General features: G+C 49.4%; 2 protein-coding genes and 1 long non-coding RNA gene across 8 annotated transcripts; 2 read left to right on the top strand and 1 right to left on the bottom strand.

Annotated features, from left to right (window-relative positions):
- The first annotated feature begins 1,305 nt into the window (after window positions 1-1,305).
- On the top strand, window positions 1,306-6,390 carry LOC120652080 (nuclear transcription factor Y subunit A-7-like). 6 transcript variants are annotated; one of them, XM_039929786.1, is made up of 8 exons: window positions 1,310-1,469; window positions 1,646-1,764; window positions 2,668-2,766; window positions 2,853-3,006; window positions 4,205-4,317; window positions 4,399-4,467; window positions 4,807-4,974; window positions 5,702-6,390. In XM_039929786.1, the coding sequence occupies exons 3-8, from the start codon at window positions 2,695-2,697 to the stop codon at window positions 6,071-6,073; spliced, it is 948 nt and encodes a 315-aa protein (XP_039785720.1). In that variant the 5' UTR covers window positions 1,310-1,469; window positions 1,646-1,764; window positions 2,668-2,694; the 3' UTR covers window positions 6,074-6,390. The 6 variants fall into 6 exon arrangements, with proteins under 6 accessions (XP_039785717.1, XP_039785722.1, XP_039785720.1 ...); XM_039929784.1 differs by having other exon boundaries at window positions 1,311-1,469; window positions 2,665-2,766; XM_039929783.1 differs by lacking the exon at window positions 1,646-1,764 and having other exon boundaries at window positions 1,306-1,469.
- A 398-nt stretch (window positions 6,391-6,788) lies between these two features.
- LOC120652078 lies at window positions 6,789-7,864 on the bottom strand. Its single transcript, XM_039929782.1, has one exon. It carries the CDS (start codon window positions 7,579-7,581, stop codon window positions 7,111-7,113), a length of 471 nt encoding a protein of 156 aa, XP_039785716.1. The 5' UTR covers window positions 7,582-7,864; the 3' UTR covers window positions 6,789-7,110.
- A 242-nt stretch (window positions 7,865-8,106) lies between these two features.
- Window positions 8,107-23,866, top strand: LOC120652079. Its single transcript, XR_005666452.1, has 3 exons — window positions 8,107-8,266; window positions 8,351-8,782; window positions 23,466-23,866. It is a non-coding gene; the product is annotated as an uncharacterized LOC120652079 (long non-coding RNA).
- The last annotated feature ends 1,131 nt before the right edge of the window (window positions 23,867-24,997 follow it).

Raw genomic sequence — 24,997 nt, 5'->3', positions numbered from 1 at the left:
TTAAGTGACAGAGAAGATGTGGTTCTTATTCAAGAAGAATTTTCATGCATAGCAACCTATTCTCTTAGCCAAATGTCATTTTAAACGTATGGTTAATCAAATTGTAGTGGTTGAAGTATCACTTCTCTAACTTACATACTAAAATAGGGGAGCATTATCGTTCAGTAGTATAAAAAATTTCAGCGACTACTTTCATATTGTCATAGATTATGTGTCTTTTCAATTTAAACTTATATAAGGTTGAATAAGTGTTCCTTAATGAATATCTTTATCACAAAAAAACACAACACTCTGGTTTGAATCCATAGGTTCATGTTCATACCTAATTCTCACAAGCTTATTGCACTGTCACTATTTGATTGTGAATAGAGCTATATGCCCTCATTTAATTTTAGATGGTTAATATATTCTTTTACAATAAGTTTTCCACGACAATTGAATGGAGCTTTTATCAACAAATTCTTTTGACAACATTTCACATTTTATTAGAAAAAAGAAGTGGGTTGTTATTTTAGTTCACACATATATTTGAACTACTAATGCAAGACAACTTGTTTCTAGGTTTGTTTTGGTTAAAAATGGTTAAGCAATGACTTTGCATCCACCACCCCAACTCGAATTAACTCATAACCATGTGTTAAGCTACATAAATATTCTCTCATGATAAAAGAAGGTGAACCAAACACAATCAATAGCTCTTTGAACCATGATAGCGATAGCAATCCTATACATTTACTATAATATTATTAGATCTAAAGTTCTAAACATCGAGTCTAATATTGTAAACTGAATGTTTTTTTTTAAAACTAAACTGAATATTAAACTTATGATATAATCTATGCAACAGGCACCATATAATGCTCCTATGCTGGGTACGCGTAAGGATTATTTAGATGGATGATGTGTGATAGTGTTGAGTGTGACAGATCATATTGTTTAACCCCAAAATCAGAAAAAGAAAGAGAAGAACGCAGTAGACAAGACATGGATTAATTAGCTTGCATCGAATGTTTTCCACAAATATAAAAAAATCGTCACATCAAATATTTCGACATATGCATGGAGTACTAAATGAAATCTATTTATAAAATTTTTTACATAGATGGCATGTAAATCGCGAGACGAATCTAATGAGCCTACTTAATTCATGTTTTGCAATAGTAATGCTATAGTAACCATCCGCTAATTATTAATTAATTATGAATTAATTAGCATCATTAGATTCATCTCGCGATTTACAATCTATCTGTCTAAAAAATTTTATAAATAAATTTCATTTAGTACTTAAAATTAGTAAAATTACAACACGATTTTTTTTGTTTCATCTAAACAGACCCTATACAAGGAATGCATATTTGGCTGCGGGGAAAGGGGCCTCGTCATGCTTCCGCAGTAGCGCCATTTAATCTTCCCAGGAGGGGAGGAGAAAGAAAGAAAGAAGGGGAGTCGATTGACGCGAGGACGGAGAGGTACTTCACTTCTGCTTCCTCTTTAGTCGCCTCGAATTTGCTGTTTCTAGCCGGTGAATCTTTCCTATAGTGGATTGCGTTGGTCTCCAGCAGTCAAGCTTCCGGTGCCTTGTTCTTGTTGAATTGGTTCTTGCTTATTCTTGCTCCCCTTTCGATCTACTCATTTATTCTTGCAGCTGGATCTTTGGCAATTATCTGTGAATTATTTGTTGGGGAGCACGTTCTCTTGGTCCACTCTTTCTTTCTTGGTTCGGCAACGAACCAGTAACACGAGTCCTCCAGGGTGTTAAAGCATGTATGGAACTCTCGCCTTCACCTTCGCTGACTTACTGCTTTTTTGAGCTATTTTTTTGCGAGAACTTTAAGCTAAATTTGGGTGGGCTGTACTGGTCTTCAGTATTTTTTCAGATTTAGTTGCGTTATGTTGCTATCAGACAATATGATATAAAAATATAGTGAAAGGACGGAGGAATAGAATAAAAATTGCTTTGGCATCATAGACGATAGATTTACGTGATTTGTGACAAATATGTTCTGCTTTGAGTTATTATCTCAGATTACTGTGGAATTTCTGTTGCTATTCCCTGGTTGATGATAGGTCTCCAATACATGGACTATTAAACAAAATCTTATGTCGGGAAGATAGTACAAATTAGAGATTAATTTGAATTAATAATTCTAACGAATCTAATGGTAGTCTGAAAGTAGACCTGAAGGAAGTACAGTGTTTGTCAGTTGAAATATAGGTCGATTCTTTTCATACTGAGTATATTGAAATATCCCCAATAGCAAATTCTTGGTAAACTTGAGGTGATATGCTGTGTTCTACTCTGGACCTGCAGTTGCGTGCACTGTTACTCTTCTTCTTTGATTAGCTTGCAGATTTTCCATTAAACTAAATAATTACAATGCTGACAGATTAAAAACTATTTGCTAATGAAATGATTGATACATCGAAATGTTCCTTCCATTTATTTATTTATTTTTCTATCATGTTCAACTATTAATCTTACTGTATTTTGGTGTTTGTGCTATTTAATGCTGGTCATGTTGGTACAGAATGAATAACCAAACTCAACCTTCCATACCTGTTACTTCGGCGCTGTTGTGTGTATAACTGTCAGTTCAGCTGATCTATTATTGTTTGTGTTAGCAATTTGTTCTCCAATCTCCATATGTTTTCTATTGCTCAAAGCAGGAAGAGCAAAATGTTTCTTGAGCTTGAATGATGCCATCTGGTAACAAAATGCTTCTGCAAGAAATGGATGGTGATCCATTCCATACCATGCAAAACTATGTAAGTAGAAGTTTGGTTTAGTATTGTATTGTATCCTGAGTTACATGGCATACAATAGTGGATAATAATCCACTTTTGTGAAATAGGATTTCCTGTCTGGGAATGGTTATTCAATGAAGCAGTTAATTCATAGCAATTCTGATAAAGACTCCTCATCAACAAAATCTGAGCAGTCTCGCCAAGACTTATCCACAGTGAGTGACAGCAGCCTCAACAGACAACACACACCAACGCAATCTGGTAAAGCATTTCTGTAAACGCGATACATTTCTAAAAACCTATTTTTCTAACTAATTTGAGTCCCCCCCCCCCCCGCCAAAAGATTTTTGAGTAAAGTATTAAAGCTGTCCTCAAACCAGATTTGATTTAAATTATGATTATTTTGGTCGCATTTGAGTTGTAAGCTTCAAGAGTAAGTTACAATTATGAGTTGTGTTTCAGTTTTTCTCGAGTATGGAGTTGTGTTTCAGTCCCGGCCATTCTTTTAAAAATGTGCACAGCATGGGTTCTCACTTTGACTCTGCCATTGTATTCCACAATGAAATTAGTTTTCTAGTTTCTACTTTCAAATATGTATGTATCACCATTGTTTATAAATATGCATCACCATTTTTCTCTCTGATGTATTTATGTTTTAATCAGAATCTTGTAGTTGCTGCTAGATCATTCTAGGTATGCTGCATTAAAATGCCATTCTTTTTTTTAACTTTATTTGTTGCGTTGTTGGATCTATTGATGTTCCTGGAGTTTTGATTCTGCACTTCACCTTGGTGGGAAATTTTAGAGCTTTAAAAGATATAACTAAGTTCTTTGGTGTACTTGCAAGAATTGTTCTTTATAAGAAATAATTGGTTACAATGTGAGTTTGTGAAGCAAAGTGTGGTATGTGTCTGAAAGTCCAGCTGGTTCGTAGTCCACTCTAGCCCAAATCCCCTGGAAATGTATTCGGCTGCATTGGTAGCTTGTTCATTTCCCTTATCTTGATCCAAGATTTGATAGGCTCAATGGTATCCTAACAATACTTCAAAGCCAAATGTACTATGTGCATGATGCACCAAACCAAGTACTTATCACGCGCTGATCAATTATTGTATTATAGCTTCTGCTGTTCCAAAACAGAAAGTTTGAGGAGGTGAAGGAACCTGATGGATATGACTACATCTGAACTGTAGTGCCATATCTCTAAAACTTGACAATTACGATGGCATGAATCCAATTAACCCTTCTTTACCTTTATCTCAGATTAAGAAGCCTATGTATTATTCAGATATCAGGATATATATTGGTGATAGTCGATAATGCTAAATCAGCTAGGCAATCGATTATTTGAGTTATGAAAAATCATTTAATAACTTCTATCGCTACCAGTGGATAGCAAGACTGTCCATAGAGCTCTACTGCATCAATTATTGTATAACAGATTCGTTCTCCCCCTCAGACAACAATGATAGTTGCGGAAAGCGGGACCAGGGCATGGTGAAAACTATATTGTCCTTTGGGAACCCAGAAGTTGCTTTCTCCACTCAAAAGTTTGACCACAGCCAGCCTTTTGTAAGCTAATTGACCATTAATTCTTCAGTGCTTTTGTTATTCTTAGAATTTATGTTCCACTTACCCACATCTGCCTTCCAGGCTTGTGCTTCTTATACCGCTGATCCGTATTATTGCGGGGCCTTGACAGGATACACTTCAAATGCAATTGTCAGTTTTCTCTATGATTTATAGTTCTTCAGTACTATCGATGTATACACTGATTAACATAGTAAACTTGCATAGCAAACATGATCTGCCTGTTTCACTTGTGCTTTGCTATTTTTATTGCCCAAGCACTGTCCTGCTTTTGGGTTTCAAATGAAAATGGAAAGTGCCCAAACAAGTTGGATTTTAGGTTTTACTGTAAAAGATAGCTTGGTTAATAGAATAATAATAAGATAACCCATGAGAATATGAAGCTGTTTTCCTTGCCATTTTCCTTGTAGTTTATAAGCAAAACACAAACATTTGAATATTCTGTGTGGAATCTTATATGTTATCATGCAGGTTCATCCCCAAATTAATGTTGCAGCAAACTCGAGGGTACCATTGCCTATTGAACCTGCAGCAGAAGAGCCCATATTTGTCAATGCAAAGCAATACCATGCTATACTCAGGAGGCGTCAAATGCGTGCAAAATTGGAGGCTCAGAATAAACTGGTGAAAGGTCGGAAGGTAAGCCTAAAGCATTTCAGGTTTGCACCTTCATGGTTTTGCACAGTTTGGGATGACTTATGAAACTAGTTAGTACACTTTCCATGATCATATTCAGACAGTTATCAATCAGAGTCAGTCCAGTGCAATTAATAGATTCATACCTTCGTTTTACCATATAAGAAACCTATTGAGTCTGCTCATAGTGTATGTGGAACTGGCATGCCCAAAGATTTTCTAGCATAATTCAAGATATCCATTATTACCTTGTAAACAACCATTCTAGAATGTCTTCTCTACTCCACTCTTTCCCTTGGTGTTGTGGGTTTGTGCCCTTGAGCTTCCTTGATGAACACCAGCATTACCATGTGTATACTTTAGTAGCCAGAAACTTGGCAGTTAGTACAATTTCAAATGGTTTGTGCATTCATGTATATCCAAAATAACTGTAGTAACCATCAGACTAGGACCTTTGCCACAAAAATTATTCTATTCAGTTAAATATAGCATTTCGTTTATGAAAGCATCAGTCAGCATTTTACAGCCATGGAAAATTAAGTTGGATACAGTAAGCACTTATATTAATTATATTAGTTTCTAGTGCGCTGTTTATTTTACCTTAGTTATGCCACATTTGTTTCTTCCACTCATGATTATACTTGGCCAACTCGGTTTAGCAATCTATTATCCATTTAGGACATTTTCCTGGGATACATCACTGGGAATGAAAATTTTCTTCTCTTCCCAGCCGTATCTTCATGAATCTCGACATCGTCATGCAATGAAGCGAGTCCGTGGACCAGGAGGTCGTTTCCTTAACAAAAAGGAGCTCCAGGAGCAGCAGCAGCAGCAGAAGGCTCTGCCTTCACTTCAGACTCCAACTGGTGGGGCGGGCAAGATGGCCCTCTGCAGGAACAATCTATGCTCTGAAAACAGCGCATCTCACTCGTCTTCAACAAGCTCTGGTATCTCAAGTGTTTCAAACGGGGGTGGCATGGTGGCTCATCACGAGCACATCAGCTTCTCATCTACTAGTTTCCTCCCCGGCATGAACTTCCGCGCAGAGAACGGCGGTGAAAAAATGGCTGTCCATGGTGTCCACCGCCGCACCCCGTCGTGAGGTGAACCCGCCTCACACTGTTGCGGTGGTGGTGCCATCACTGGCGCACTCCCCGTGTGCCCGTGGCAATTCATCCTTGGCTTATGAAGTATCTAATAATTAATAGTCCGCTTTCAGTTTGACATGGAGTGGAGTAGAGCTTGTCTCAGATCAACTCGTTTGTATCCTGTTGCAACTAAATCACTGAGGTTCCACTTGTTGATAATGTTGTGTGGATGCAGATGTTAATCTTGTGTTTCTTGATGTACCAAGTAATGTAACCATGGTTTGTTTGGAAGAATCTGCTCTTATATCCATCAGACTGCTGGACCATGAAACTGTCAAATGTGAATCCGTTGCTAGCGTGTTCGTGTCGCAATCGACCAGGTTGGTTGGTTGGTTTGTTTGTTTGTTTGTTTTTTGAGGGGTTCCACCAGGCACCAGGTTTGGGTCCTTGAGCTGTTTCGGCCTCTATCGGCCCGGCCCATCCCAGATCACTCGCGGCCCGGCCCGGTCCGAGCGGCGAGCGAGGTGGTGGCGTGGCCCTCGGGATCATATCACTCGCGGAGTCGCAGTCGCAGGTCGGCGGGCAGCAATAATTTCAGTTCGGTTTATTCTTTCACTAAATATTGTTGAATCAGCTCAAATCAGACCAACTAAATATTGTTTTTTTAAATGCCAACTAAATATTGTTGAATCAGCTGAAATCGGACCAGCCCGAACAGATAGAATAAAATTTGAGACGCGGTAACTGTTTTTTTAGAGACGCGGTAATGATGGACAAAGTTGCCGCCAAGTTACATCCGAGACTTGGAAGCCGTTTTATTCCGTTCACAAGTTACTAAAGTACAGTAGAATAAAACTCTCATTTCCCACCAGCAGCAGCAGCAGGAGGAGGAGCGCCACCGCCGGCCGGTTTTCTGTTAACGTACACGTGTAGCAGCGCAACGGCTGACACGTCCAAGCACACCAACATCTAGAAGCAGTACAGCGAGCAGCGCAGAGCCAGAGCACAAGGTTACGGGTCACCCACCGGCACCGCCCCCACGCGGCACGCGTCACTTATTGGCGGCGTCGGCCTCGGCCTTGCGCTCGGCGTCGACCTTGGCGGCGATCGCGGCGGCCTCGTGCTCGGCGGCCTCGAGCAGGAAGCTGCCGCCCTCGTCGTCGACGGCGACTTGGAGCGGCTGCGAGCCAAGCCCCTCGGCGACGGCGAGCATGATGCGGCGCATCTCGTCGCGGAACTCGGCGCGGTCGACGGCGCCGCTGTGGTCGGCGTCGAACTGCTCAAAGACGGCGTCGTAGAGCGCGGCGACCTCGGCGGGGAGCGGCGCCGGCGCGGCGGACCCGAAGCCGCCGCCGTCGAGGAGGCGGAACGACTCGAGCGCGCGCCGGAGCTCGGTGCGCGACAGCACGCCGTCGCCGTTGGCGTCCAGCGCCGCGAAGCGCGCGTCCACGCTGCGCGCGAACGCCGCCTCGTCCGCCACGAAGGCGCGCACCGTCGAGCCGTCCAGGATCACCACGCTCATGGCCGCCGTGCGCTGCCTTGCCTTGCTTGCTTGCGAGCTCCTGCTGCTGCTGGGGAGCTAGAGGAGAGTGAGGAGCGGTTTGGTTTGCCTCGCTGCGGTTGTTTGGTGCCTGGTCGCGGTCTGCTTTGGGGGATGTTTATCCTGTCGTGGCGACCAGGAAGGAGAGGCCCCCTCTCCTCTGATATTTTGGGTTCCGGGTGTGCTCAGTGATCACTGGTGCGATCCCACGTGCGCCTCCTCTGGCTCGTGTCCTTTTCGGATGCCAATTTCCAAGCTGGCTCACCTCACTCAATCGAGACCTCTCTTTATGAAGCGTCTTATCATTAGCACTAAGCCAATCTGTGGGCTGGCATGGCAATGCTAGCAAACAAAATCAACGCTTGGGTCCAACCAGCAGCAGTTTTACTTTGGGCATTCAGCGCGCTTATGAATAGTCCTGCTAGTGGGGCGGGTCAGATGGGGATTTTAGGGCGGGTTTTTAAATAGGGATCCGTTTGTGTGGGTAGTAACGGGTTTAGAGGCCAATGGATTAGGGCGGGGTGGGCTGCACTTGCGAGTTGGGACGGGGTGGGTGACTGGGTGGAGAAAACAGATCGAGATCCCGCGAGAAAGCTGAAGGCACGACACCGCCGCCGTCTCCATCGCCACCGCCGCACCTCCCCTCCTCCGACGTCCACAAATCGAGGTACTCCTCTTCCACCTCACATCTCCATCTCCTCTACATCACTCCTTCCTCTTCCTCAACGGCTCGCTCCCTTCCTCTTCCAAGATCTACGGGGGAGGTGTTGTAGGCCTCTGTACACCCCCATCGCAGGAGCCGCAGGTGGATGGACCTAGCTTCGGCACCACCGTCGACTTGAAGTTTGAGGAACCGCGGCGATCTGCTGCCAGCCGTCGTCAATCATGAGGAACCGCGGCGGCGCGCCGCCCTCGGCCAGGCTGCAGGAGGATTCATCGATTCATTAGGAGGACAAGATCGAGCAGAGCAGGTGGAGGAGGAATTAATCTCGCCGGTGAACAGAACATGCCGGCATACCTCTGGAGCCGCGCTTGACGCCGTCGGCGGTGACGTCGGTGTAGAAGGCGTCCCAGGTGCACCAGCCGAACCAGTCGAGGAACGACGGCAGCTTCTTCCTCTCCCAGTGGTGGAACGTCTGCAGGTGCTTCTCCACCGCCCGGACGGCGGCGCCTGCTCGTATAGGTAATTACATGTACATCTGGATTTCACTTGACGCATCAGATTAGTTTATCTCAAGCTTGATGCGTGTGCTTGCGCTGGCCATTCACCTCGTTTACATACTCACATACTGATACTAGTAGCACCATGCACCCATATTGCAACCACACTTGGGGTCTTGGGGATCGGAGCAGTAATGGTGGCAGAAGTAGACCGGGAGGCTGGCCAGGTACATTTGGCTTATGAGTATGCAGGCATATGCTTTAACGCTGTTGCCATACTGAAATCTAGTTTCCCAGTACCACTATTCAAGTAAACCATGACTCTTGACCTTTGGTTAGTTTTGATGAGAATCCAGAGCGACACCATCATCATGCTCTTAACACTAACCAAAATGGTACATGAAAACATTAACTTGGATTAGAATATAGTACTAGTAGTAATGTGGTGGGATTAAACTTATTGCAGCCCCTTAAATTTCTTTTAAGACAATCTAGCAGTAGCTGATGGCTGTGTTAGATATTGCCAGACAAAATAAGAACTGAACTTCCACCAATTCTTTGCTTGGTATTGTATTAATGCAGTTCTAGCTAGTATTCGTGCCTGACAGGCCCTAGATATTAGCATAAAGATTTCTAGTGACTAAGAAATAATTCTAATCAAAATTTTATGGAAGTATTTCGATGCTGCAGTTTTTTTACCTCAGATGTCTTGGGAGTTAAAATTTTGCAATATTCTTTAGCTTTGTCTTGCACAGAGTGAAACTATTAGGTCTAACTCTCCAGGGAATGGAATACCTATTAGGTCTAACTCTCGCCCCTGATCTTGTTTGCATCGAACTATGCTGTTGAATTATATGGGAGCCAGGTAAAACAGTAAATGCAATGCAGAACTACTTGATCCAGAAACAGAAAAAAAACAATTATAATTTATAATTTTTATTGGACTTGATTGGGGTTTTTGGCCTTGATGGTGCTGGGTACTGCTCATACAGATAGCTAGCATCGTGTTATCTTGTTTATTCAGTTGTTTATTCAGTTGGTTCGTTTTAAATTGGCATTCTTTTGTATAAGTTTTGCTACCTGTAACACAAGCTCAACAAACTGAACTAAGAGTGTTGGTGTATATGTGAGCCAATGTCTAGAGGCCCATGTGATCCAGGCCTCTCTGCCCCGCGCTTCTGGGCTGAGAGCCTCTACACCGCCACCTACTTGCTCAACCATCTTCCGTCCACTGCTTCTCCTGCTCCCACTCCACACCACGCTCTTTTCGGTACCCCTCCTCGCTACGACCACCTTCGGGTCTTTAGGTGTGCGTGTTACCCTAACACCTCCGCCACTGCTCCTCACAAGCTGGCGCCCCGCTCGACTCGTTGTGTGTTTCTTGGTTACTCCCCTGACCACAAGGGGTACCGGTGCTTTGACCTCACCTCTCGCCGCGTCCTGATCTCCCGACACGTCGTCTTTGACGAGTCGGATTTCCCCTACTCCACCTCCTCCACACCTTCTCCTGACCCCGAGCTGGAGTCTTTGTTTCCGACTGACCCGGCGGTTCAGCCACCTTTTCCTGTCCGTCCTTTCCCTGCAGGTTTTTCCAGGACACCGGCGCCGCTTCCGGTGATCCCTGCTGCGCCACGTGCGGCCCCGGTGCCCGCAGTCGCGCCACGCACGGCCCTTGGACCTCCGGTCGTGCCGCGCGCTGACCCAGTGTCTCCTGCTGCGCCACGCGCGGCCCCGGTGTCTCCTGCTGCGCCACGCGTGGCCCCGGTGCCTTCCCCTGCACCTGCGCGGCACGCTCAGCCGGTGCAGGTGTACCGACGTCGTTCGACGCCGCGGTACGCTGAGCCGGTGCAGGTGTACTGGCGTCGTTCGGTGACAACACCGGCGCCGCCTCCTGCTTCGGACGCTCCTGCGACGCCTACACCAGAGCCATCGTCACCGCCGCCTCCACCGGCTCCCTCTCGAGCCGAGCCGGCGGTGTACCACCCGTCCGTCGTCCATCGGGATCCTCGGCATATCCATCCCATGGTGACTCGGCGGATGGTGTCTCAGATCGCGACTCTATCCGCCACCGAGGGAGAGCCGCTGGTCTCTCCGGTACCCTCCTCTACCCGCAACGCCTTGGCGGATCCTCACTGGCGTCGCGCGATGGAAGAGGAGTACACAACTCTTCTTGCCAACCAGACATGGGACCTCGTGCCGCGTCCGTCTGGTTGCAATGTGGTGACTGGCAAGTGGATCTGGACGCATAAGTGTCGGGCTGATGGCACACTGGAGCGCTACAAGGCTTGCTGGGTTCTCCGGGGGTTCACTCAGTGACCTGGTGTGGATTATGATGAGACCTTCAGCCCAGTGGTGAAGCCTTTTACTGTGCGCACGGTCCTCTCGCTTGCGCTCTCGCGCTCTTGGCCTGTGCACCAACTGGACGCGAAGAATGTGTTTCTTCACGGCACTCTGTCAGAGACTGTTTACTGCTCTCAGTCAGCGGGATTTGTGGACTCGAGTCATCCGGATATGGTCTGCCGACTTAACAAGTCTCTCTACGGTCTGAAGCAGGCTCCTCGGGGTTGGTACTCTCGGTTCGCCACGTTCTTGCTGACATTGGGTTCACCGAGGCCAAGTCTGACACGTCTTTCTTCATCTACCGCCGTGAGGATGAGACTGCATATCTGCTGCTCTATGTCGATGATATTGTGCTCACAGCCTCCAGTCAGCAGTTGCTTCAGAGTGTCATCTCCTCTCTGCAACAGGAGTTTGCTATGAAGGATCTGGGTCAGCTCCACCACTTCTTGGGCATCACTGTTGAGCCTCGCCCGTCTGGTCTTCTCCTTCACCAGCGGCAGTACGCACTCGATATTCTGGAGCGGGCTGGGATGACTGATTGCAAGCCCTGTTCCACTCCTGTCGACACTCAGGCTGTAACATCCCGAAAATTTACTAAAATAAATCATGCGCTAAAATTTTGCTTTGTCGTTGAGCTCGAGATCCCTCCTTGAAACCCTAACCCCAGTTTTTCCGGGAACTTCCCTGTTCCGCCAGGTCTTTCGATTCCCCAAAGACCCGACACCCGTATCCAGCACCCTGTTTCCCCTCGACCCGCGCGCCCGGGCGCCACGCGTGGCCGACCGCGGCCGCGATCGGCGCCGACGCGCCCGCCCCTCTTTCTCTTTCTCTCTTTATTTCTCTCCCCTCCTTTTCCCTTTTTCTTTTCTTTTCTTTTTCCCATTTTCTTTTCCTTTCCCTCTCCTTCCCTTTCCCTCTCTCCTCCTACCCCGCGCACTCGGCCTCCTCCCTCTCTGCTCCCGTGCGCCGCCCGGCCTGCCCTGCCCCGCTCCCCCTCGCGCGCGCGCAGCAGCTGCTCGGCGCACCAGCCCGAGCGCCGCGCCGCTCGCCACCGCCCCGCTCCCTATCCCGCGTTCCGGGCTCCACTCCGCAGGCACCCGCGCGCACGGCGCGCCGACCGCGCCCGCCACGCCACGGCCGCCTGGCCGCACCAGTACGCGCCGTGCCCCCTGTGCGCGCTGCGCCCCGCCGTCCGGCCCCGCTCGCCCGCGCGCCGTGCCCCCGGTCCGCGCGCGCCACACGGCCGACCACTGTTGACGCGGCACAGCGGCGTCGACCACGGCACAGCGCCGCCTACGGCGGTCGCCCGAGGTGTCACGTCGCCTCGCCGCTCGGCTTTCGCACACTGTTGATGCCCCACCAGTGCCCCCGCGCCGTGCCGTCGCATCACCGTGGTGAACCTCGCCGCCCCGCGCCATTAAACGCTGCCTGCAAGCTTGCCCCGCCGGCCAGCACCCGCTCCCACCGCCACCGCCTTGGCCGCCTATAAAAGACCCCGCAGAGCCCTTCCCGAGCTCCACCGCCACCGCCGCACGGCTTCTTCCGAGCCCAGCGCCCCACTGCCACCTCCAGCGCCGCCGCTAGCCTTTGCCGCCGCTGACCATCGCGGAGCACCCTCCCCCGCTGCGCTCTAGCCCAAGCCAGGTAGGGCACTCGGGCCTTCTCAATCCCTTCTCCATTTCCCCTCACTTCTCGACCGCCGCCGCGCTCTGTGGTGCCGCCCCCATGCTCGCCACCGCCTACCGCCACCCGCCGCCGTGGAGCCGCCTCTGCGGGCCACCATTTTCCCAAATCGGAGGGGGGAATCATTCTTCCACGTCGCCCTCCCTCGTTTCCCCCTCGCCCCGGCCATCCCCGAGGCCCAGGGCCGCCGGCCGAGCGCCGCCGAGGCCCTGGGCGGCCTCCCCTGTTTTCCAGCGTGGAGGGAGGAGGAAGAAGGGGGCAAATTTGCCCCAAGCCCCCTCCTTTCCCTCTTATTTGGTTAAGAGCCCCCCTCTTTAACCAATTTGCAAAATAAACCCTGCCTTTACCTTATTTCAAAATAAACCCTCCTTCCGTATAAACATAATTACAAATAAACCCCTGAGTAACCCAAATAATTTTTAAAATATAAACCAAGCCCCTGCCTACTTAATCTTAATTACAATTAGGTCCCTGGACCCCTGTTTAGACCTTGAACACTGCTTTGACCTATCATTTCATGCGTCAAACGACCCCGGATTAACCTAAAATTTTACCACGCTTCTCTTAACTCAGTTTTGGCCGTACCATTCAGAAGTGACCGCTCCGCTGCAGGGTGATCCTAGTCATTGCCAGAAGTGACCGCTACCCCGACATCCAGTCATGGCGAGTGCCTGCTACAGGGTTTAGGCACCAGGACACCTATCCCCTAGCCGTCAGAAAAGCACTTCGTTATCTGTGCCGGATTTTCGAAGGACACCTCACCCCCACACCAATGAGGTTCTTCCCATCAGCCATCAGGACACCAGTTTGGGAAGCTCGAATGAGAAGCCTGGAACGGCGCCGCCATGAAGAAGTCCTCTTGTACCAAGTAGCTACCTACCTAGCCTCCTTGGATCAGATCTTTGATGAGCAAGCCAACTTGCTGAGGGAACAGACCCATCGAGCCAAGCAAGCAGAGCTCGCGCTAAGACTGCAGCAGATCCGAGCAGTCCAAGCCGAGGCAAGAGCCGCAGCAGCGGTCAGCAGTGAAGCAGTTGCTCAGGAGAGCCTCAGGCAAGCCCGAGACCGGCGTATGCAAGAATGGGCTAGTAGTGGAACCCCAGTCCCGGCAATAGGAGAAGACCATGTTCTGCTCGGAATGCCCGTCATAGGATGGGGACCACTCGTTGGAAACCCACTAGCCCCACCCGAGAATCCTGGAAGGTCTACGGCCGCCGCCGCAAGAGAAGCCGCAACGCAACCCCGGGAAAACGGAGGTCTAGAGGATGGCGAACCGGGACCACTCATTTCCCCGGAGGTCGTGAGTTCCTTTCCGAGGGAGGAACCCACTCAAGCCGATGAGTCAGCATAAAGTGCTAGCGACCGTCAAGGGATGAAGCCGTGTGGTCCGAAGAAGATCTGTGCCCCTTTTCTTTTGTAGTTGTGTACCCGGTCGTGTAGTACGCGTTTGGCCTTGCCCCTTGTTGTACCACCCTTGCTGTAATAAAGTTGCTTGTGCTTGTTGTTTGTGATGATTGCTTGTTGATTGTGTGCTTGCCGGCAGTAAATAGATACTGCCTTTTCAAAAATACGACTTAAACAACTTAAACATCACCTAATCTTAGTCCCAATCCACTCGTTCTGCAGATGGTTTCCCGGAGCATCACAAGGGCCTCCCGCGTCAGGGACCCTGCAGCCGCTGATGCAGGAGTACACCCTGACGGGCAAAACCATCCTCAGGAAGAACAAGAAGTGAGTCAGGGCAGAGGAGAAAATCTTGGTGCACAGCTGCCACCACCACCACCACCCTTCGTGGACCTGGCACAAGTAATCCATAACCAGACTCTCATACTGGAGACACTGGCCAATGCTCTAGTGAACAGGCAGCCACGAGAGCAGACCTTTAATGACAAGCTGACAGCTTTTCTGAGGGCCAAGCCACCCACTTTTGCCGGATCCAGCAACCCCTTGGATGCAGATGACTGGCTCCGCGTGATCCAGAGGAAGCTCGAGCCATTTGGGTGCCAGGATCGAGATAAAGTTCTTCTGGCTGCACATCAACTCACCGGGACTGCCTTAGCCTGGTGGGAGAATTACTGCGCTGCTGCCAGAGATGCCTCCACCATCACCTGGAATGAATTCGTGAGGGAGTTCCGCCGTTATCACATCCCCTCGGCCACCATGAAGCGCAAGGCAGATGAGTTCCGCGCACTTCAGCAGGGGAGTATGTCGGTGGAAGAATATACTCACCAGTTTATGGAGCTGTCTCGATATGCGCCAGATGAAGTGAACGACGACGAAAAGAAGCAGGATATGTTCAAGAAGGGACTAAACCCAGAACTCAGGACCCTGCTCACTCCTCAGATCTATCCTGATTTCAACACCTTGATGAACAGGGCAATCCTCACCGAGAAGGCTAAGATTGATGAAAGGAAAGAGAACAAGCGCAAGTTCCTGGAGAGTAAGTCTCGCCAGCAGGATCGTTTTCAGAAGACCAGAAGTCTCAGCTACAACGCACTAAGGTCCCAAGCCCCAATGCAGTACAAAACTCAGTCTCAAGTGACAGGACCACGGGCCCCTCACACACAGCCCAGAAGCCAGAACACCATGAGGGCCTCACAGAATAATGCGAGCCAGGTCACCAACAACAACAGCAACGTGAGAGCCTGCTTCAACTGCCGTGAGACGGGTCACTTCATCGCCGACTGCCCCTATGCCAAGAACAAGCCTGCTACTTCGGCTTTCTCTAACACAGTGAACGGACCCAAACCAGTTCTGACCGGTGCCAACCGAGTGCCCCTCCGCGGCAATAACAACACCAACAACAACAGCCAGCAGAGGCAACCCCAGCAGTCTTTCGGACGAGCCCGCGTCAACCACATCGACGCACAGGAAGCTCAAGGAGCCCAGGGCGTAGTACTCGGTGAGTACCTAGTCAGCTCAACTCTTGCAACAGTACTGTTTGATTCCGGAGCATCACACTCATTTATATCCTCGAGTTTTGTGGAGAAACATAAAATACCTACAGTACTACTAAAAACACCCCTATTAAACCGGACGCCCGGAGGAGACATCAGGTGTCAACTGGGTTGTCTACGGGTAAGGATCAATTTAAGTGGGGTAGAGTTTCTAGCAGACCTAGTAGTACTTAAGTCAGAAGGGATACATGTGATCCTCGGGATGGACTGGCTAAGCAAACACAATGGCCTCATAGGTTGTACGGACAAGGTAGTACATCTAACAAACCCAGAGGGAGTCCGAGTGACCTGTCACACCCGGGAAAGTGGAGCGAACCCGATGGTATTCAGTATGGAAACCAAGACCTTGGAAGAAGTCCCTGTAGTGAATGAATACCCCGATGTCTTTCCCGAAGAACTTCCCGGTATGCCACCAGATAGAGACATAGAATTTGTCATTGATCTTGTTCCTGGAACCGCCCCCATAGCCAAAAGACCCTATAGGATGGCAGCCTCCGAGCTGGCAGAGTTAAAGAAACAACTAGAGGAACTACAACGAATTGGCTTCATCAGGCCAAGTTCGTCACCTTGGGGAGCCCCGGTTCTATTCGTCAAGAAGAAGGACGGAAGTATGAGGTTGTGTGTAGACTACCGGGCACTAAATGAAGTCACTATAAAAAATAAGTACCCCCCTTCCCAGGATCGATGATCTCTTTGATCAGTTAAAAGGAGCTAAGTACTTTTCCAAGATTGACCTAAGGTCCGGCTATTTTCAGCTCAAGATCAGGGAGAGCGACATCCCGAAAACAGCCTTTGTCACCCGTTATGGGCAATTTGAGTTTACGGTGATGTCCTTTGGACTGACAAATGCACCTGCCTATTTCATGAACCTCATGAACAAAGTATTTATGGATGAGTTAGATAAGTTTGTCGTAGTCTTCATTGACGACATACTTATTTACTCGAAGAGTATTCAGGAGCACGAGCAACACCTGAGGGTAGTTTTGGAAAAACTGAGAATGCATAGGCTATACGCCAAGTTCAGCAAGTGTGAGTTCTGGCTGGAGAAAGTAGCCTTCCTTGGTCATATTTTGACCGCAGAAGGAGTGGCAGTAGACCCCGAGAAGGTCGAAGCGGTATCCAACTGGCAGCAACCAACCAATGTCAGTGAGATCAGGAGTTTCCTCGGATTAGCTGGGTACTATCGGAGATTTATTGAGGGATTTTCTAAGATAGCCCGGCCCATGACAGAGCTGCTCAAGAAAGAGAAGAAATTCACCTGGACGGAGTCGTGTGAAAGAAGTTTCCAGGAGTTGAAGCGAAGATTGACGACAGCCCCAGTGCTAACCCTGCCGGATATTCATCGGGATTTTGTCATCTATTGTGATGCGTCCCGACAAGGATTGGGTTGTGTGCTGATGCAAGATGGGAAAGTCGTGGCATATGCTTCCCGTCAGCTCAGGACTCATGAGCAAAATTACCCGACTCATGATTTGGAGCTTGCAGCCGTAGTGCACGCACTTAAGATCTGGAGGCACTATTTAATTGGAAATAAGTGCGAAATCTTTACCGATCATAAAAGTCTGAAGTATATCTTCACCCAACCAGACCTAAACCTGAGGCAGAGAAGATGGCTGGAATTAGTCAAAGATTATAATTTGGAAATTCATTATCACCCAGGTAAAGCCAATGTAGTAGCCGATGCCCTAAGTCGGAAATCCTACGGGCCCAAGAATGACCATTTACGAGAGGAAATGGCACGATTAAATGTGCACATTGTCCCTCGAGGTTCCAGCCAAGTGCTGAACGTTCAATCCACTCTAGAAGAAAGAATCAGGAAAGCCCAAAAATCGGACAAGGGACTGATGGAAATCCGGAGGCAAACCGGAGAAAATAAGGACCCAGACTTTCGAGTTGATAATAAGGGAACGTTGTGGTATAAAGACAGAATTTGTGTGTCCTAGAAAGGAGATTTCAGGCAGATAATCATGGATGAAGCCCACAACTCAGCCTACTCCATCCACCCAGGATCCACCAAAATGTATATGGACTTAAAACAGAAATATTGGTGGAATGGGATGAAGGCAGATATTGCACGATTCGTCGCCCATTGCGATACTTGCCAGAGAATCAAAGCTGAACACCAGAAGCCGGCAGGATTGTTGCAACCCCTACCCATTCCGGTTTGGAAATGGGATGAAGTAGGAATGGATTTTGTAGTGGGCTTGCCCAGAACCCAGAAAGGATACGATTCCATATGGGTAATAGTGGATCGGCTTACTAAATCAGCTCACTTCATACCCGTACGGACCAATTACGGCGGAGAGAAGCTAGCCAAGCTCTATGTGGAAAACATAGTGAAGTTGCATGGTGTGCCCAGCCGAATTGTTTCAGATAGAGGGACCCAGTTCACCTCTAGATTTTGGAAAAGTTTGCATAAAGCTATGGGCACCAAGCTGGACTTTAGCTCCGCTTATCACCCACAGACAGATGGTCAGACAGAAAGGGTGAATCAGATTATGGAAGACATGCTGAGAGCGTGTGTCCTCACTTATGGCAAAGATTGGGAACAAAGCTTACCCTATGCCGAGTTCTCATACAACAACGGGTACCAAGCAAGCTTGGGCATGTCACCGTTTGAAGCCCTCTACGGAAGAAAATGCAGAACCCCTCTGATGTGGTCAGAAGTTGGGGAACGTGCCCTAGTCGGCCCCGCACTCATAAAAGAAGCAGAAGAAAGAGTTGCCGAGATTAGAGAAAAGCTGAAAGCAGCCCAGTCCCGACAAAAGAGCTACGCCGACAAGAAGAGACGCGAAATAAGTTTCAACCCAGGAGATTTTGTGTATCTCAAGGTATCACCCATTCGAGGAACCCGAAGATTTCAGGTACAAGGAAAATTGGCCCCTCGGTATATTGGACCATACCGAGTTCTGAAGAAAGTTGGAGCAGTGGCATACCATTTGGAGCTACCAGAAGAAATGTCGGATATACACCCAGTGTTCCATGTCTCGCAGTTGAGAAGGTGTTTGAGGATACCCGAAGTGGAGCATGTGCCGGTTGAAACAATAGATCTGCAGCCAGACCTGCGATATCAGGAAATACCGGTCAAGATTCTAGACACCGTCACCAGGAGGACCAGAAACTCCGAAGTACGAATTTGCAGAGTTCAGTGGAGCAGACACGGAGTAAAAGAAGCTACGTGGGAACGCGAAGATGCTCTGAAGAAGAAATTTCCCCATCTATTTAGGAACTAGTCGAATCTCGAGGACGAGATTCATTTTAAGTGGGGTAGGTTTGTAACATCCCGAAAATTTACTAAAATAAATCATGCGCTAAAATTTTGCTTTGTCGTTGAGCTCGAGATCCCTCCTTGAAACCCTAACCCCAGTTTTTCCGGGAACTTCCCTGTTCCGCCAGGTCTTTCGATTCCCCAAAGACCCGACACCCGTATCCAGCACCCTGTTTCCCCTCGACCCGCGCGCCCGGGCGCCACGCGTGGCCGACCGCGGCCGTGATCGGCGCCGACGCACCCGCCCCTCTTTCTCTTTCTCTCTTTATTTCTCTCCCCTCCTTTTTCCTTTTTTTTCTTTTCTTTTTCCCATTTTCTTTTCCTTTCCCTCTCCTTCCCTTTCCCTCTCTCCTCCTACCCCGCGCACTCGGCCTCCTCCCTCTCTGCTCCCGTGCGCCGCCCGGCCTGCCCTGCCCCGCTCCCCCTCGCGCGCGCGCGCAGCAGCTGCTCGGCGCACCAGCCCGAGCGCCTCGTCGCTCGCCACCGCCCCGCTCCCTATCCCGCGCTCCGGGCTCCCCTCCGCAGGCACCCGCGCGCACGGCGCGCCGACCGCGCCCGCCACGCCACGGCCGCCTGGCCGCACCAGTACGCGCCGTGCCCCCCTGTGCGCGCTGCGCCCCGCCGTCCGGCCCCGCTCGCCCGCGCGCCGTGCCCCCGGTCCGCGTGCGCCACACGGCCGACCACCGTTGACGTGGCACAGCGGCGTCGACCACGGCACAGCGCCACCTGCGGCGGTCGCCCGAGGTGTCACGTCGCCTCGCCGCTCGGCTTTCGCACACCGTTGACGCCCCACCAGTGCCCCCGCGCCGTGCCGTCGCATCACCGTGGTGAACCTCGCCGCCCCGCGCCATTAAACGCTGCCTGCAAGCTTGCCCCGCCGGCCAGCACCCGCTCCCACCGCCACCGCCTTGGCCGCCTATAAAAGACCCCGCAGAGCCCTTCCCGAGCTCCACCGCCACCGCCGCACGGCTTCTTCCGAGCCCAGCGCCCCACTGCCACCTCCAGCGCCGCCGCTCGCCTTTGCCGCCACTGACCATCGCGGAGCACCCTCCCCCGCTACGCTCTAGCCCAAGCTCTGTGGCGCCGCCCCCATGCTCGGCACCGCCTACCGCCACCCGCCGCCGTGGAGCCGCCTCTGCGGGCCACCATTTTCCCAAATCGGAGGGGGGAATCATTCTCCCACGTCGCCCTCCCTCGTTTCCCCCTCGCCCCGGCCATCCCCGAGGCCCAGGGCCGCCGGCCGAGCGCCGCCGAGGCCCTGGGCGGCCTCCCCTGTTTTCCAGCGTGGAGGGAGGAGGAAGAAGGGGGCAAATTTGCCCCAAGCCCCCTCCTTTCCCTCTTATTTGGTTAAGAGTCCCCCCCTCTTTAACCAATTTGCAAAATAAACCCTGCCTTTACCTTATTTCAAAATAAACCCTCCTTCCGTATAAACATAATTACAAATAAACCCCTGAGTAACCCAAATAATTTTTAAAATATAAACCAAGCCCCTGCCTACTTAATCTTAATTACAATTAGGTCCCTGGACCCCTGTTTAGACCTTGAACACTGCTTTGACCTATCATTTCATGCATCAAACGACCCCGGATTAACCTAAAATTTTACCACGCTTCTCTTAACTCAGTTTTGGCCGTACCATTCAGAAACCATTCAAAAATAATACTCTAAGCTCTATATTTCATGTGTTTCCGAACCGAGCTCGACGTCAGATCTTTACTTTTTCTGTGTATTGATTGTGTGTTTGTTTGTGTGCGCTGTAGACCACGGAGTGACCGAAGGAGAGCCCGTCAACGAGCCGTATTGTGAGCAGGAGAACGAAGACCAGTTCCGCGACCCCGAGCCCGAAGGACAAGACTTCCCCGAAGGCTTTGAAGACGGCAAGTTCAATCCCATCCTTTGATGCATGTTTCTGTCCTAGTTTTCTATAAACGCAACCCAATGGCCTGTTTTAAAAAGTTGTATATGTTTTACTTGCATGAAAACACGGTTGGATAGCCACCCCTTGATTTGTGATGACCATTCCTTGACCACCTAGATTAATGTCTGATTCTGCTTGGACGTTAATCGATATTAGAACGTTTAGGACTTTACTCATAACATAATTTATTTGATAAAGAAAATGTGTGCGTGTGGGAAGGGATAAAACGTGGATTTTCGAAAGATGAGTATGGACGGGATGGACGGCATTTCTGTGTGAATTGCCGACTGGTGTGCTTATGCCTGTGTGGCAGGGCAAAGAAGGGAGATATCCATCTTGTCGTGTCTAAGGACCGAGTTGGTGTGTCATCTCACCTAACTCCACTATCGTGCAAACCACTCGACCGTTGAATGGGCAACGGCGTAGCATAAATCCCACTAGTTGGTGTGGTAGCCATCAGGAGAGCTGAGAGCAACGGGTAACTAAGGAAAAGGGATAAGCCCCGAGTGGCTTATGCCCGATTATACCTAAGTGAATGGTCAATGACCCCTTGGTGCATCCCGTGATGGCTAGTCAGGCTTAGCTATGGTGGGTAATGGCTATGTTGGGATCTACACCGACACGACGGTGTTCGAGTTGTGGTATCCTACTTGTGGGTAAAGTTGCACACCTCTGCAGAGTTAAGAATCTATTCGAATAGTCCGTGCCCACGGTATTGGGCGAGTTATGGTGTGGTCACATAACTAGTGTTTCTTTGGGATGGGCTGGTGTGAGTTGTTTTGGAATTGGTTCCGGCAGTTGTGCCGTGTGCTACGACGGACGGGGAGTCCGGTAGCAGTTTTAAAACCTGAACTCTGTGTTACTGCAAAAACTGATTTCTAAAAGGTTTTCCGTAAAATAAACCCCTGCATAAAATGTCGTTTTTCTGCAAATTAAACCGTAACCTTATCCTTGATTTACCTATGCATATTATTCTGTTATAACCCCCTCCGTGGGTGTGGTTGGACTTGCTGAGTACGTTTGTACTCACCCCACTCTTACTTTTTACAGAAGAAGACCCTGACTTCGTACCAGACGACGCCGAGTAGGGTTATCGTCCTACACCCAACCTTGCCTGTGGAACCGGCCCTGTTGAGATGCCTCCGCTGTCGCAGTACTCAGAGCCCGTGGTAGACCCCATGTGGTTTGCGGTCTGGTGTTACGTCGTAGCTTGGTTAATTATTATTATCATCTGTATCGAGTGCCCTCCAAGGTTTGTATGGTTTTGAACCATCTGATGTAATAAATGTGGCATCAGCCTCCTGGGACTGGTGCTTTGTATCACATTTAAGTCTTCTCTTACGAGGGGACGCTTCACAGGCGAAGCTGTCTGCTGATCTGGGTGATTTGGTGGTTGATCCTACTGCCAACCGGAGTCTGGCTGGTGTTTTGCAGTACCTCACCTTCACCAGGCCGGACCTCACCTACGCTGTTCAGCAGGTCTTTCTCCATATGCATGATCCCCGGGAGTCACACCTTACTGCGCTGAAGCGTCTCCTCCGCTACGTCCGTGGCACTGTAGACCTCGGCCTGGTGCTTCACCGCTCGTTCTCTGCTGAGCTGGTGGTTTACACCGACGCTGACTGGGTTGGCTGCCCGGACACTCGTCGCTCCACTTCCGGCTACGCCGTCTTCCTGGGCGGCAACCTGGTCTCCTGGTCGTCCAAGCGGCAGCCGGTTGTCTCCCGCTCCAGTGCTGAGGTGGAGTACCGGGCTGTCACTAACGGCGTGGTGGAGGCATCCTGGCTACGACAGTTCTTGGCGGAGCTCCACAACCCGCTCACCAAGAGCACGCTCGTCTACTGCGACAACGTCAGCGCCGTGTGTCTCGCCACCAACCCCGTCCAGCATCAGCGGACGAAGCATGTGGAGATCGACCTACACTTTGTGCGTGACAGAGTCGCCATCGGCGATGTTCGGGTACTCCATGTCCCGACTACCTCCCAGTTTATGACATCTTCACCAAGGGATTATCCTCCTCGATCTTCTCGGAGTTTCGCTCTAGCCTCAACGTAGCCGGTGGCTAGTTGTGCCTGCGGGGGTGGGGGTATTTACCCTTTATACTCTATTTGTACTCTCTTCTTGTCCAGTTTTGAACACCGCTGCGCCGATAGTTCAGACTGCGAGGGGGTGTTGGCTTTCTTGTTATCCAGTCTTGAACACCGCTGTGCCGGTAGTTCAGACTGGGGGGGTTGGCTTTCTTGTTATCCAGTCTTGAACACTGCTGCGCCGGTAGTTCAGACTGCAGGGGGTGTTGGTGTATATGTGAGCCCATGTATAGATGCCCACCTAGAGGTTCATGTATAGAATCTATATATTCCACCCTTTTAAGATTTGGAGGAATACAAGCCACTATTCTTTCTTAAAAAAGAAACCTTCTACCACAGCCTATATACATGGTCTAGAAAACAAAATGCTTAATTTCAAGGTGTCTTATCTCTAGATTACTTGTTTTTGAGCTCCTATGCATCTCCTAATGATTCACTCGGTTGGCCTGAAGCTGATGAGAATTAAGTGACAAGTCTACATACAACGGACCTGTGCTGAATGGAGAGGCTACGACTTAACTGCAGATTTAGCAAAATAGCATTGCTTGCAGTAGAGGAGGACCTGCCAGAGCCTGAATTGGGGAGCAATTTGTGGGCAGAATGCCGCACCAGCACCAAGCGTTAACCTGGGGCTCAGGATTGCAAGGAGCTGATGCAGCTTTTTTAGGATAGCAACAGCATCGCCCTTTTGAGGAACTGTAACTTCATGTGATAGTTACAAAAATTACCATCGCATTTGTTCGAGCTACATGTGTCACAGTTTTTTATGTTTTAATGTTACCATTGTTACTACCACGATACCAGGAGATGTTTGGAAGGTGGTTGATCTGATAGCTTGCATGTACAGTACAGATGCAGGCCTCTTTTTTTTTTGACGTGGTACAGCTGCAGGCCTTGGTGTTGCACGATACGGTTGTTGGGCCGACGCTAGAGTGCTGAATATGTTGCGTAGCAACAACCCATGCATAACCCACTATTGGTGGAGCGGATTGGGACGGATTGATTAATTAAATATATATTTGGATGGGGGCGGGTTAGCAAAAATTAATTAAACTACTGCGGGTAGAGGCAGGTAAGGGGCGGGTACATCCCCATTAACAGGCCTACTTATGAACGACGCGAACGGCACCTTTTTGTTGTCGCGCGCCCATGGACCGGATATTTGGAATGGAAGAATGTTCCGACTCCTCCAACTCACGGTTTGGGTGCTCGACAGTGACACGTCGTCGCCAAAGGGGGGCTCGGACCGATAGTTTTCTTATTCAACCACCCACCCAATGGTTGAATCAGAAAAGACATATTCCGGCAGCTAGCATACCGGTGGCCGCAGCTACTTGTAGAGCTCAAGTGGCCATCTCAACGCAACGATACCAGAAAATATGTTTTCACTCATCTCGGCGCCAATAGAGATCGGATGAGCCCTGAATCTCCCGGAGGCTGCAGCGTAATGTTCTCCAAGATTGCAACAGAACGTACTATGAAATTACTGCCCAAATATGCTAGACCGAGTAAGTGACGGCTTCCGGCGGCACCCTGCGGCCAGAGTTCGAATCCCGTAGGGGACGAATTTTTGGTCCGTGGGATAAAAAATCTCTTTCGATGTGCTCGCCGCAAGGCATGATCCTTGTGGGCATGGGCTGGGGTTTGAGAGGTTCCTCGGCTGAGAGAAGTCGTTGTCACTTCCTCTTAATGAAAAGCGGCGGGGACCGTTTCAATCCCCCGTCGAGTTTTTTCTTAATCTTGCTTAACATATCAATAAGATAATACTTTTCACGGGTGGAAAAAAAATTTCCACCATAAGTTGCTTAAAAAGTCTAGACAAAACTGCAAAGATGCAAAGAAAATGATTTTCAATGTTTCTTCTACTACTAGTTTGATTCGAAGATATGATGACACTTGTATGTTACAATTCATATTGTGAAAAGTCACACAAAAAAACGCCCAATTGCGGTGTTGTCGCTTCCGAAATAGAAAACAAGAAGAG

This window comes from Panicum virgatum, chromosome 9K (assembly GCF_016808335.1).
Source record: "Panicum virgatum strain AP13 chromosome 9K, P.virgatum_v5, whole genome shotgun sequence".
Taxonomy (NCBI): Eukaryota; Viridiplantae; Streptophyta; class Magnoliopsida; order Poales; family Poaceae; genus Panicum; species Panicum virgatum.
Note: the sequence above shows the minus strand (reverse complement) of the source record. Positions and strands in the feature narration are given on the sequence as shown.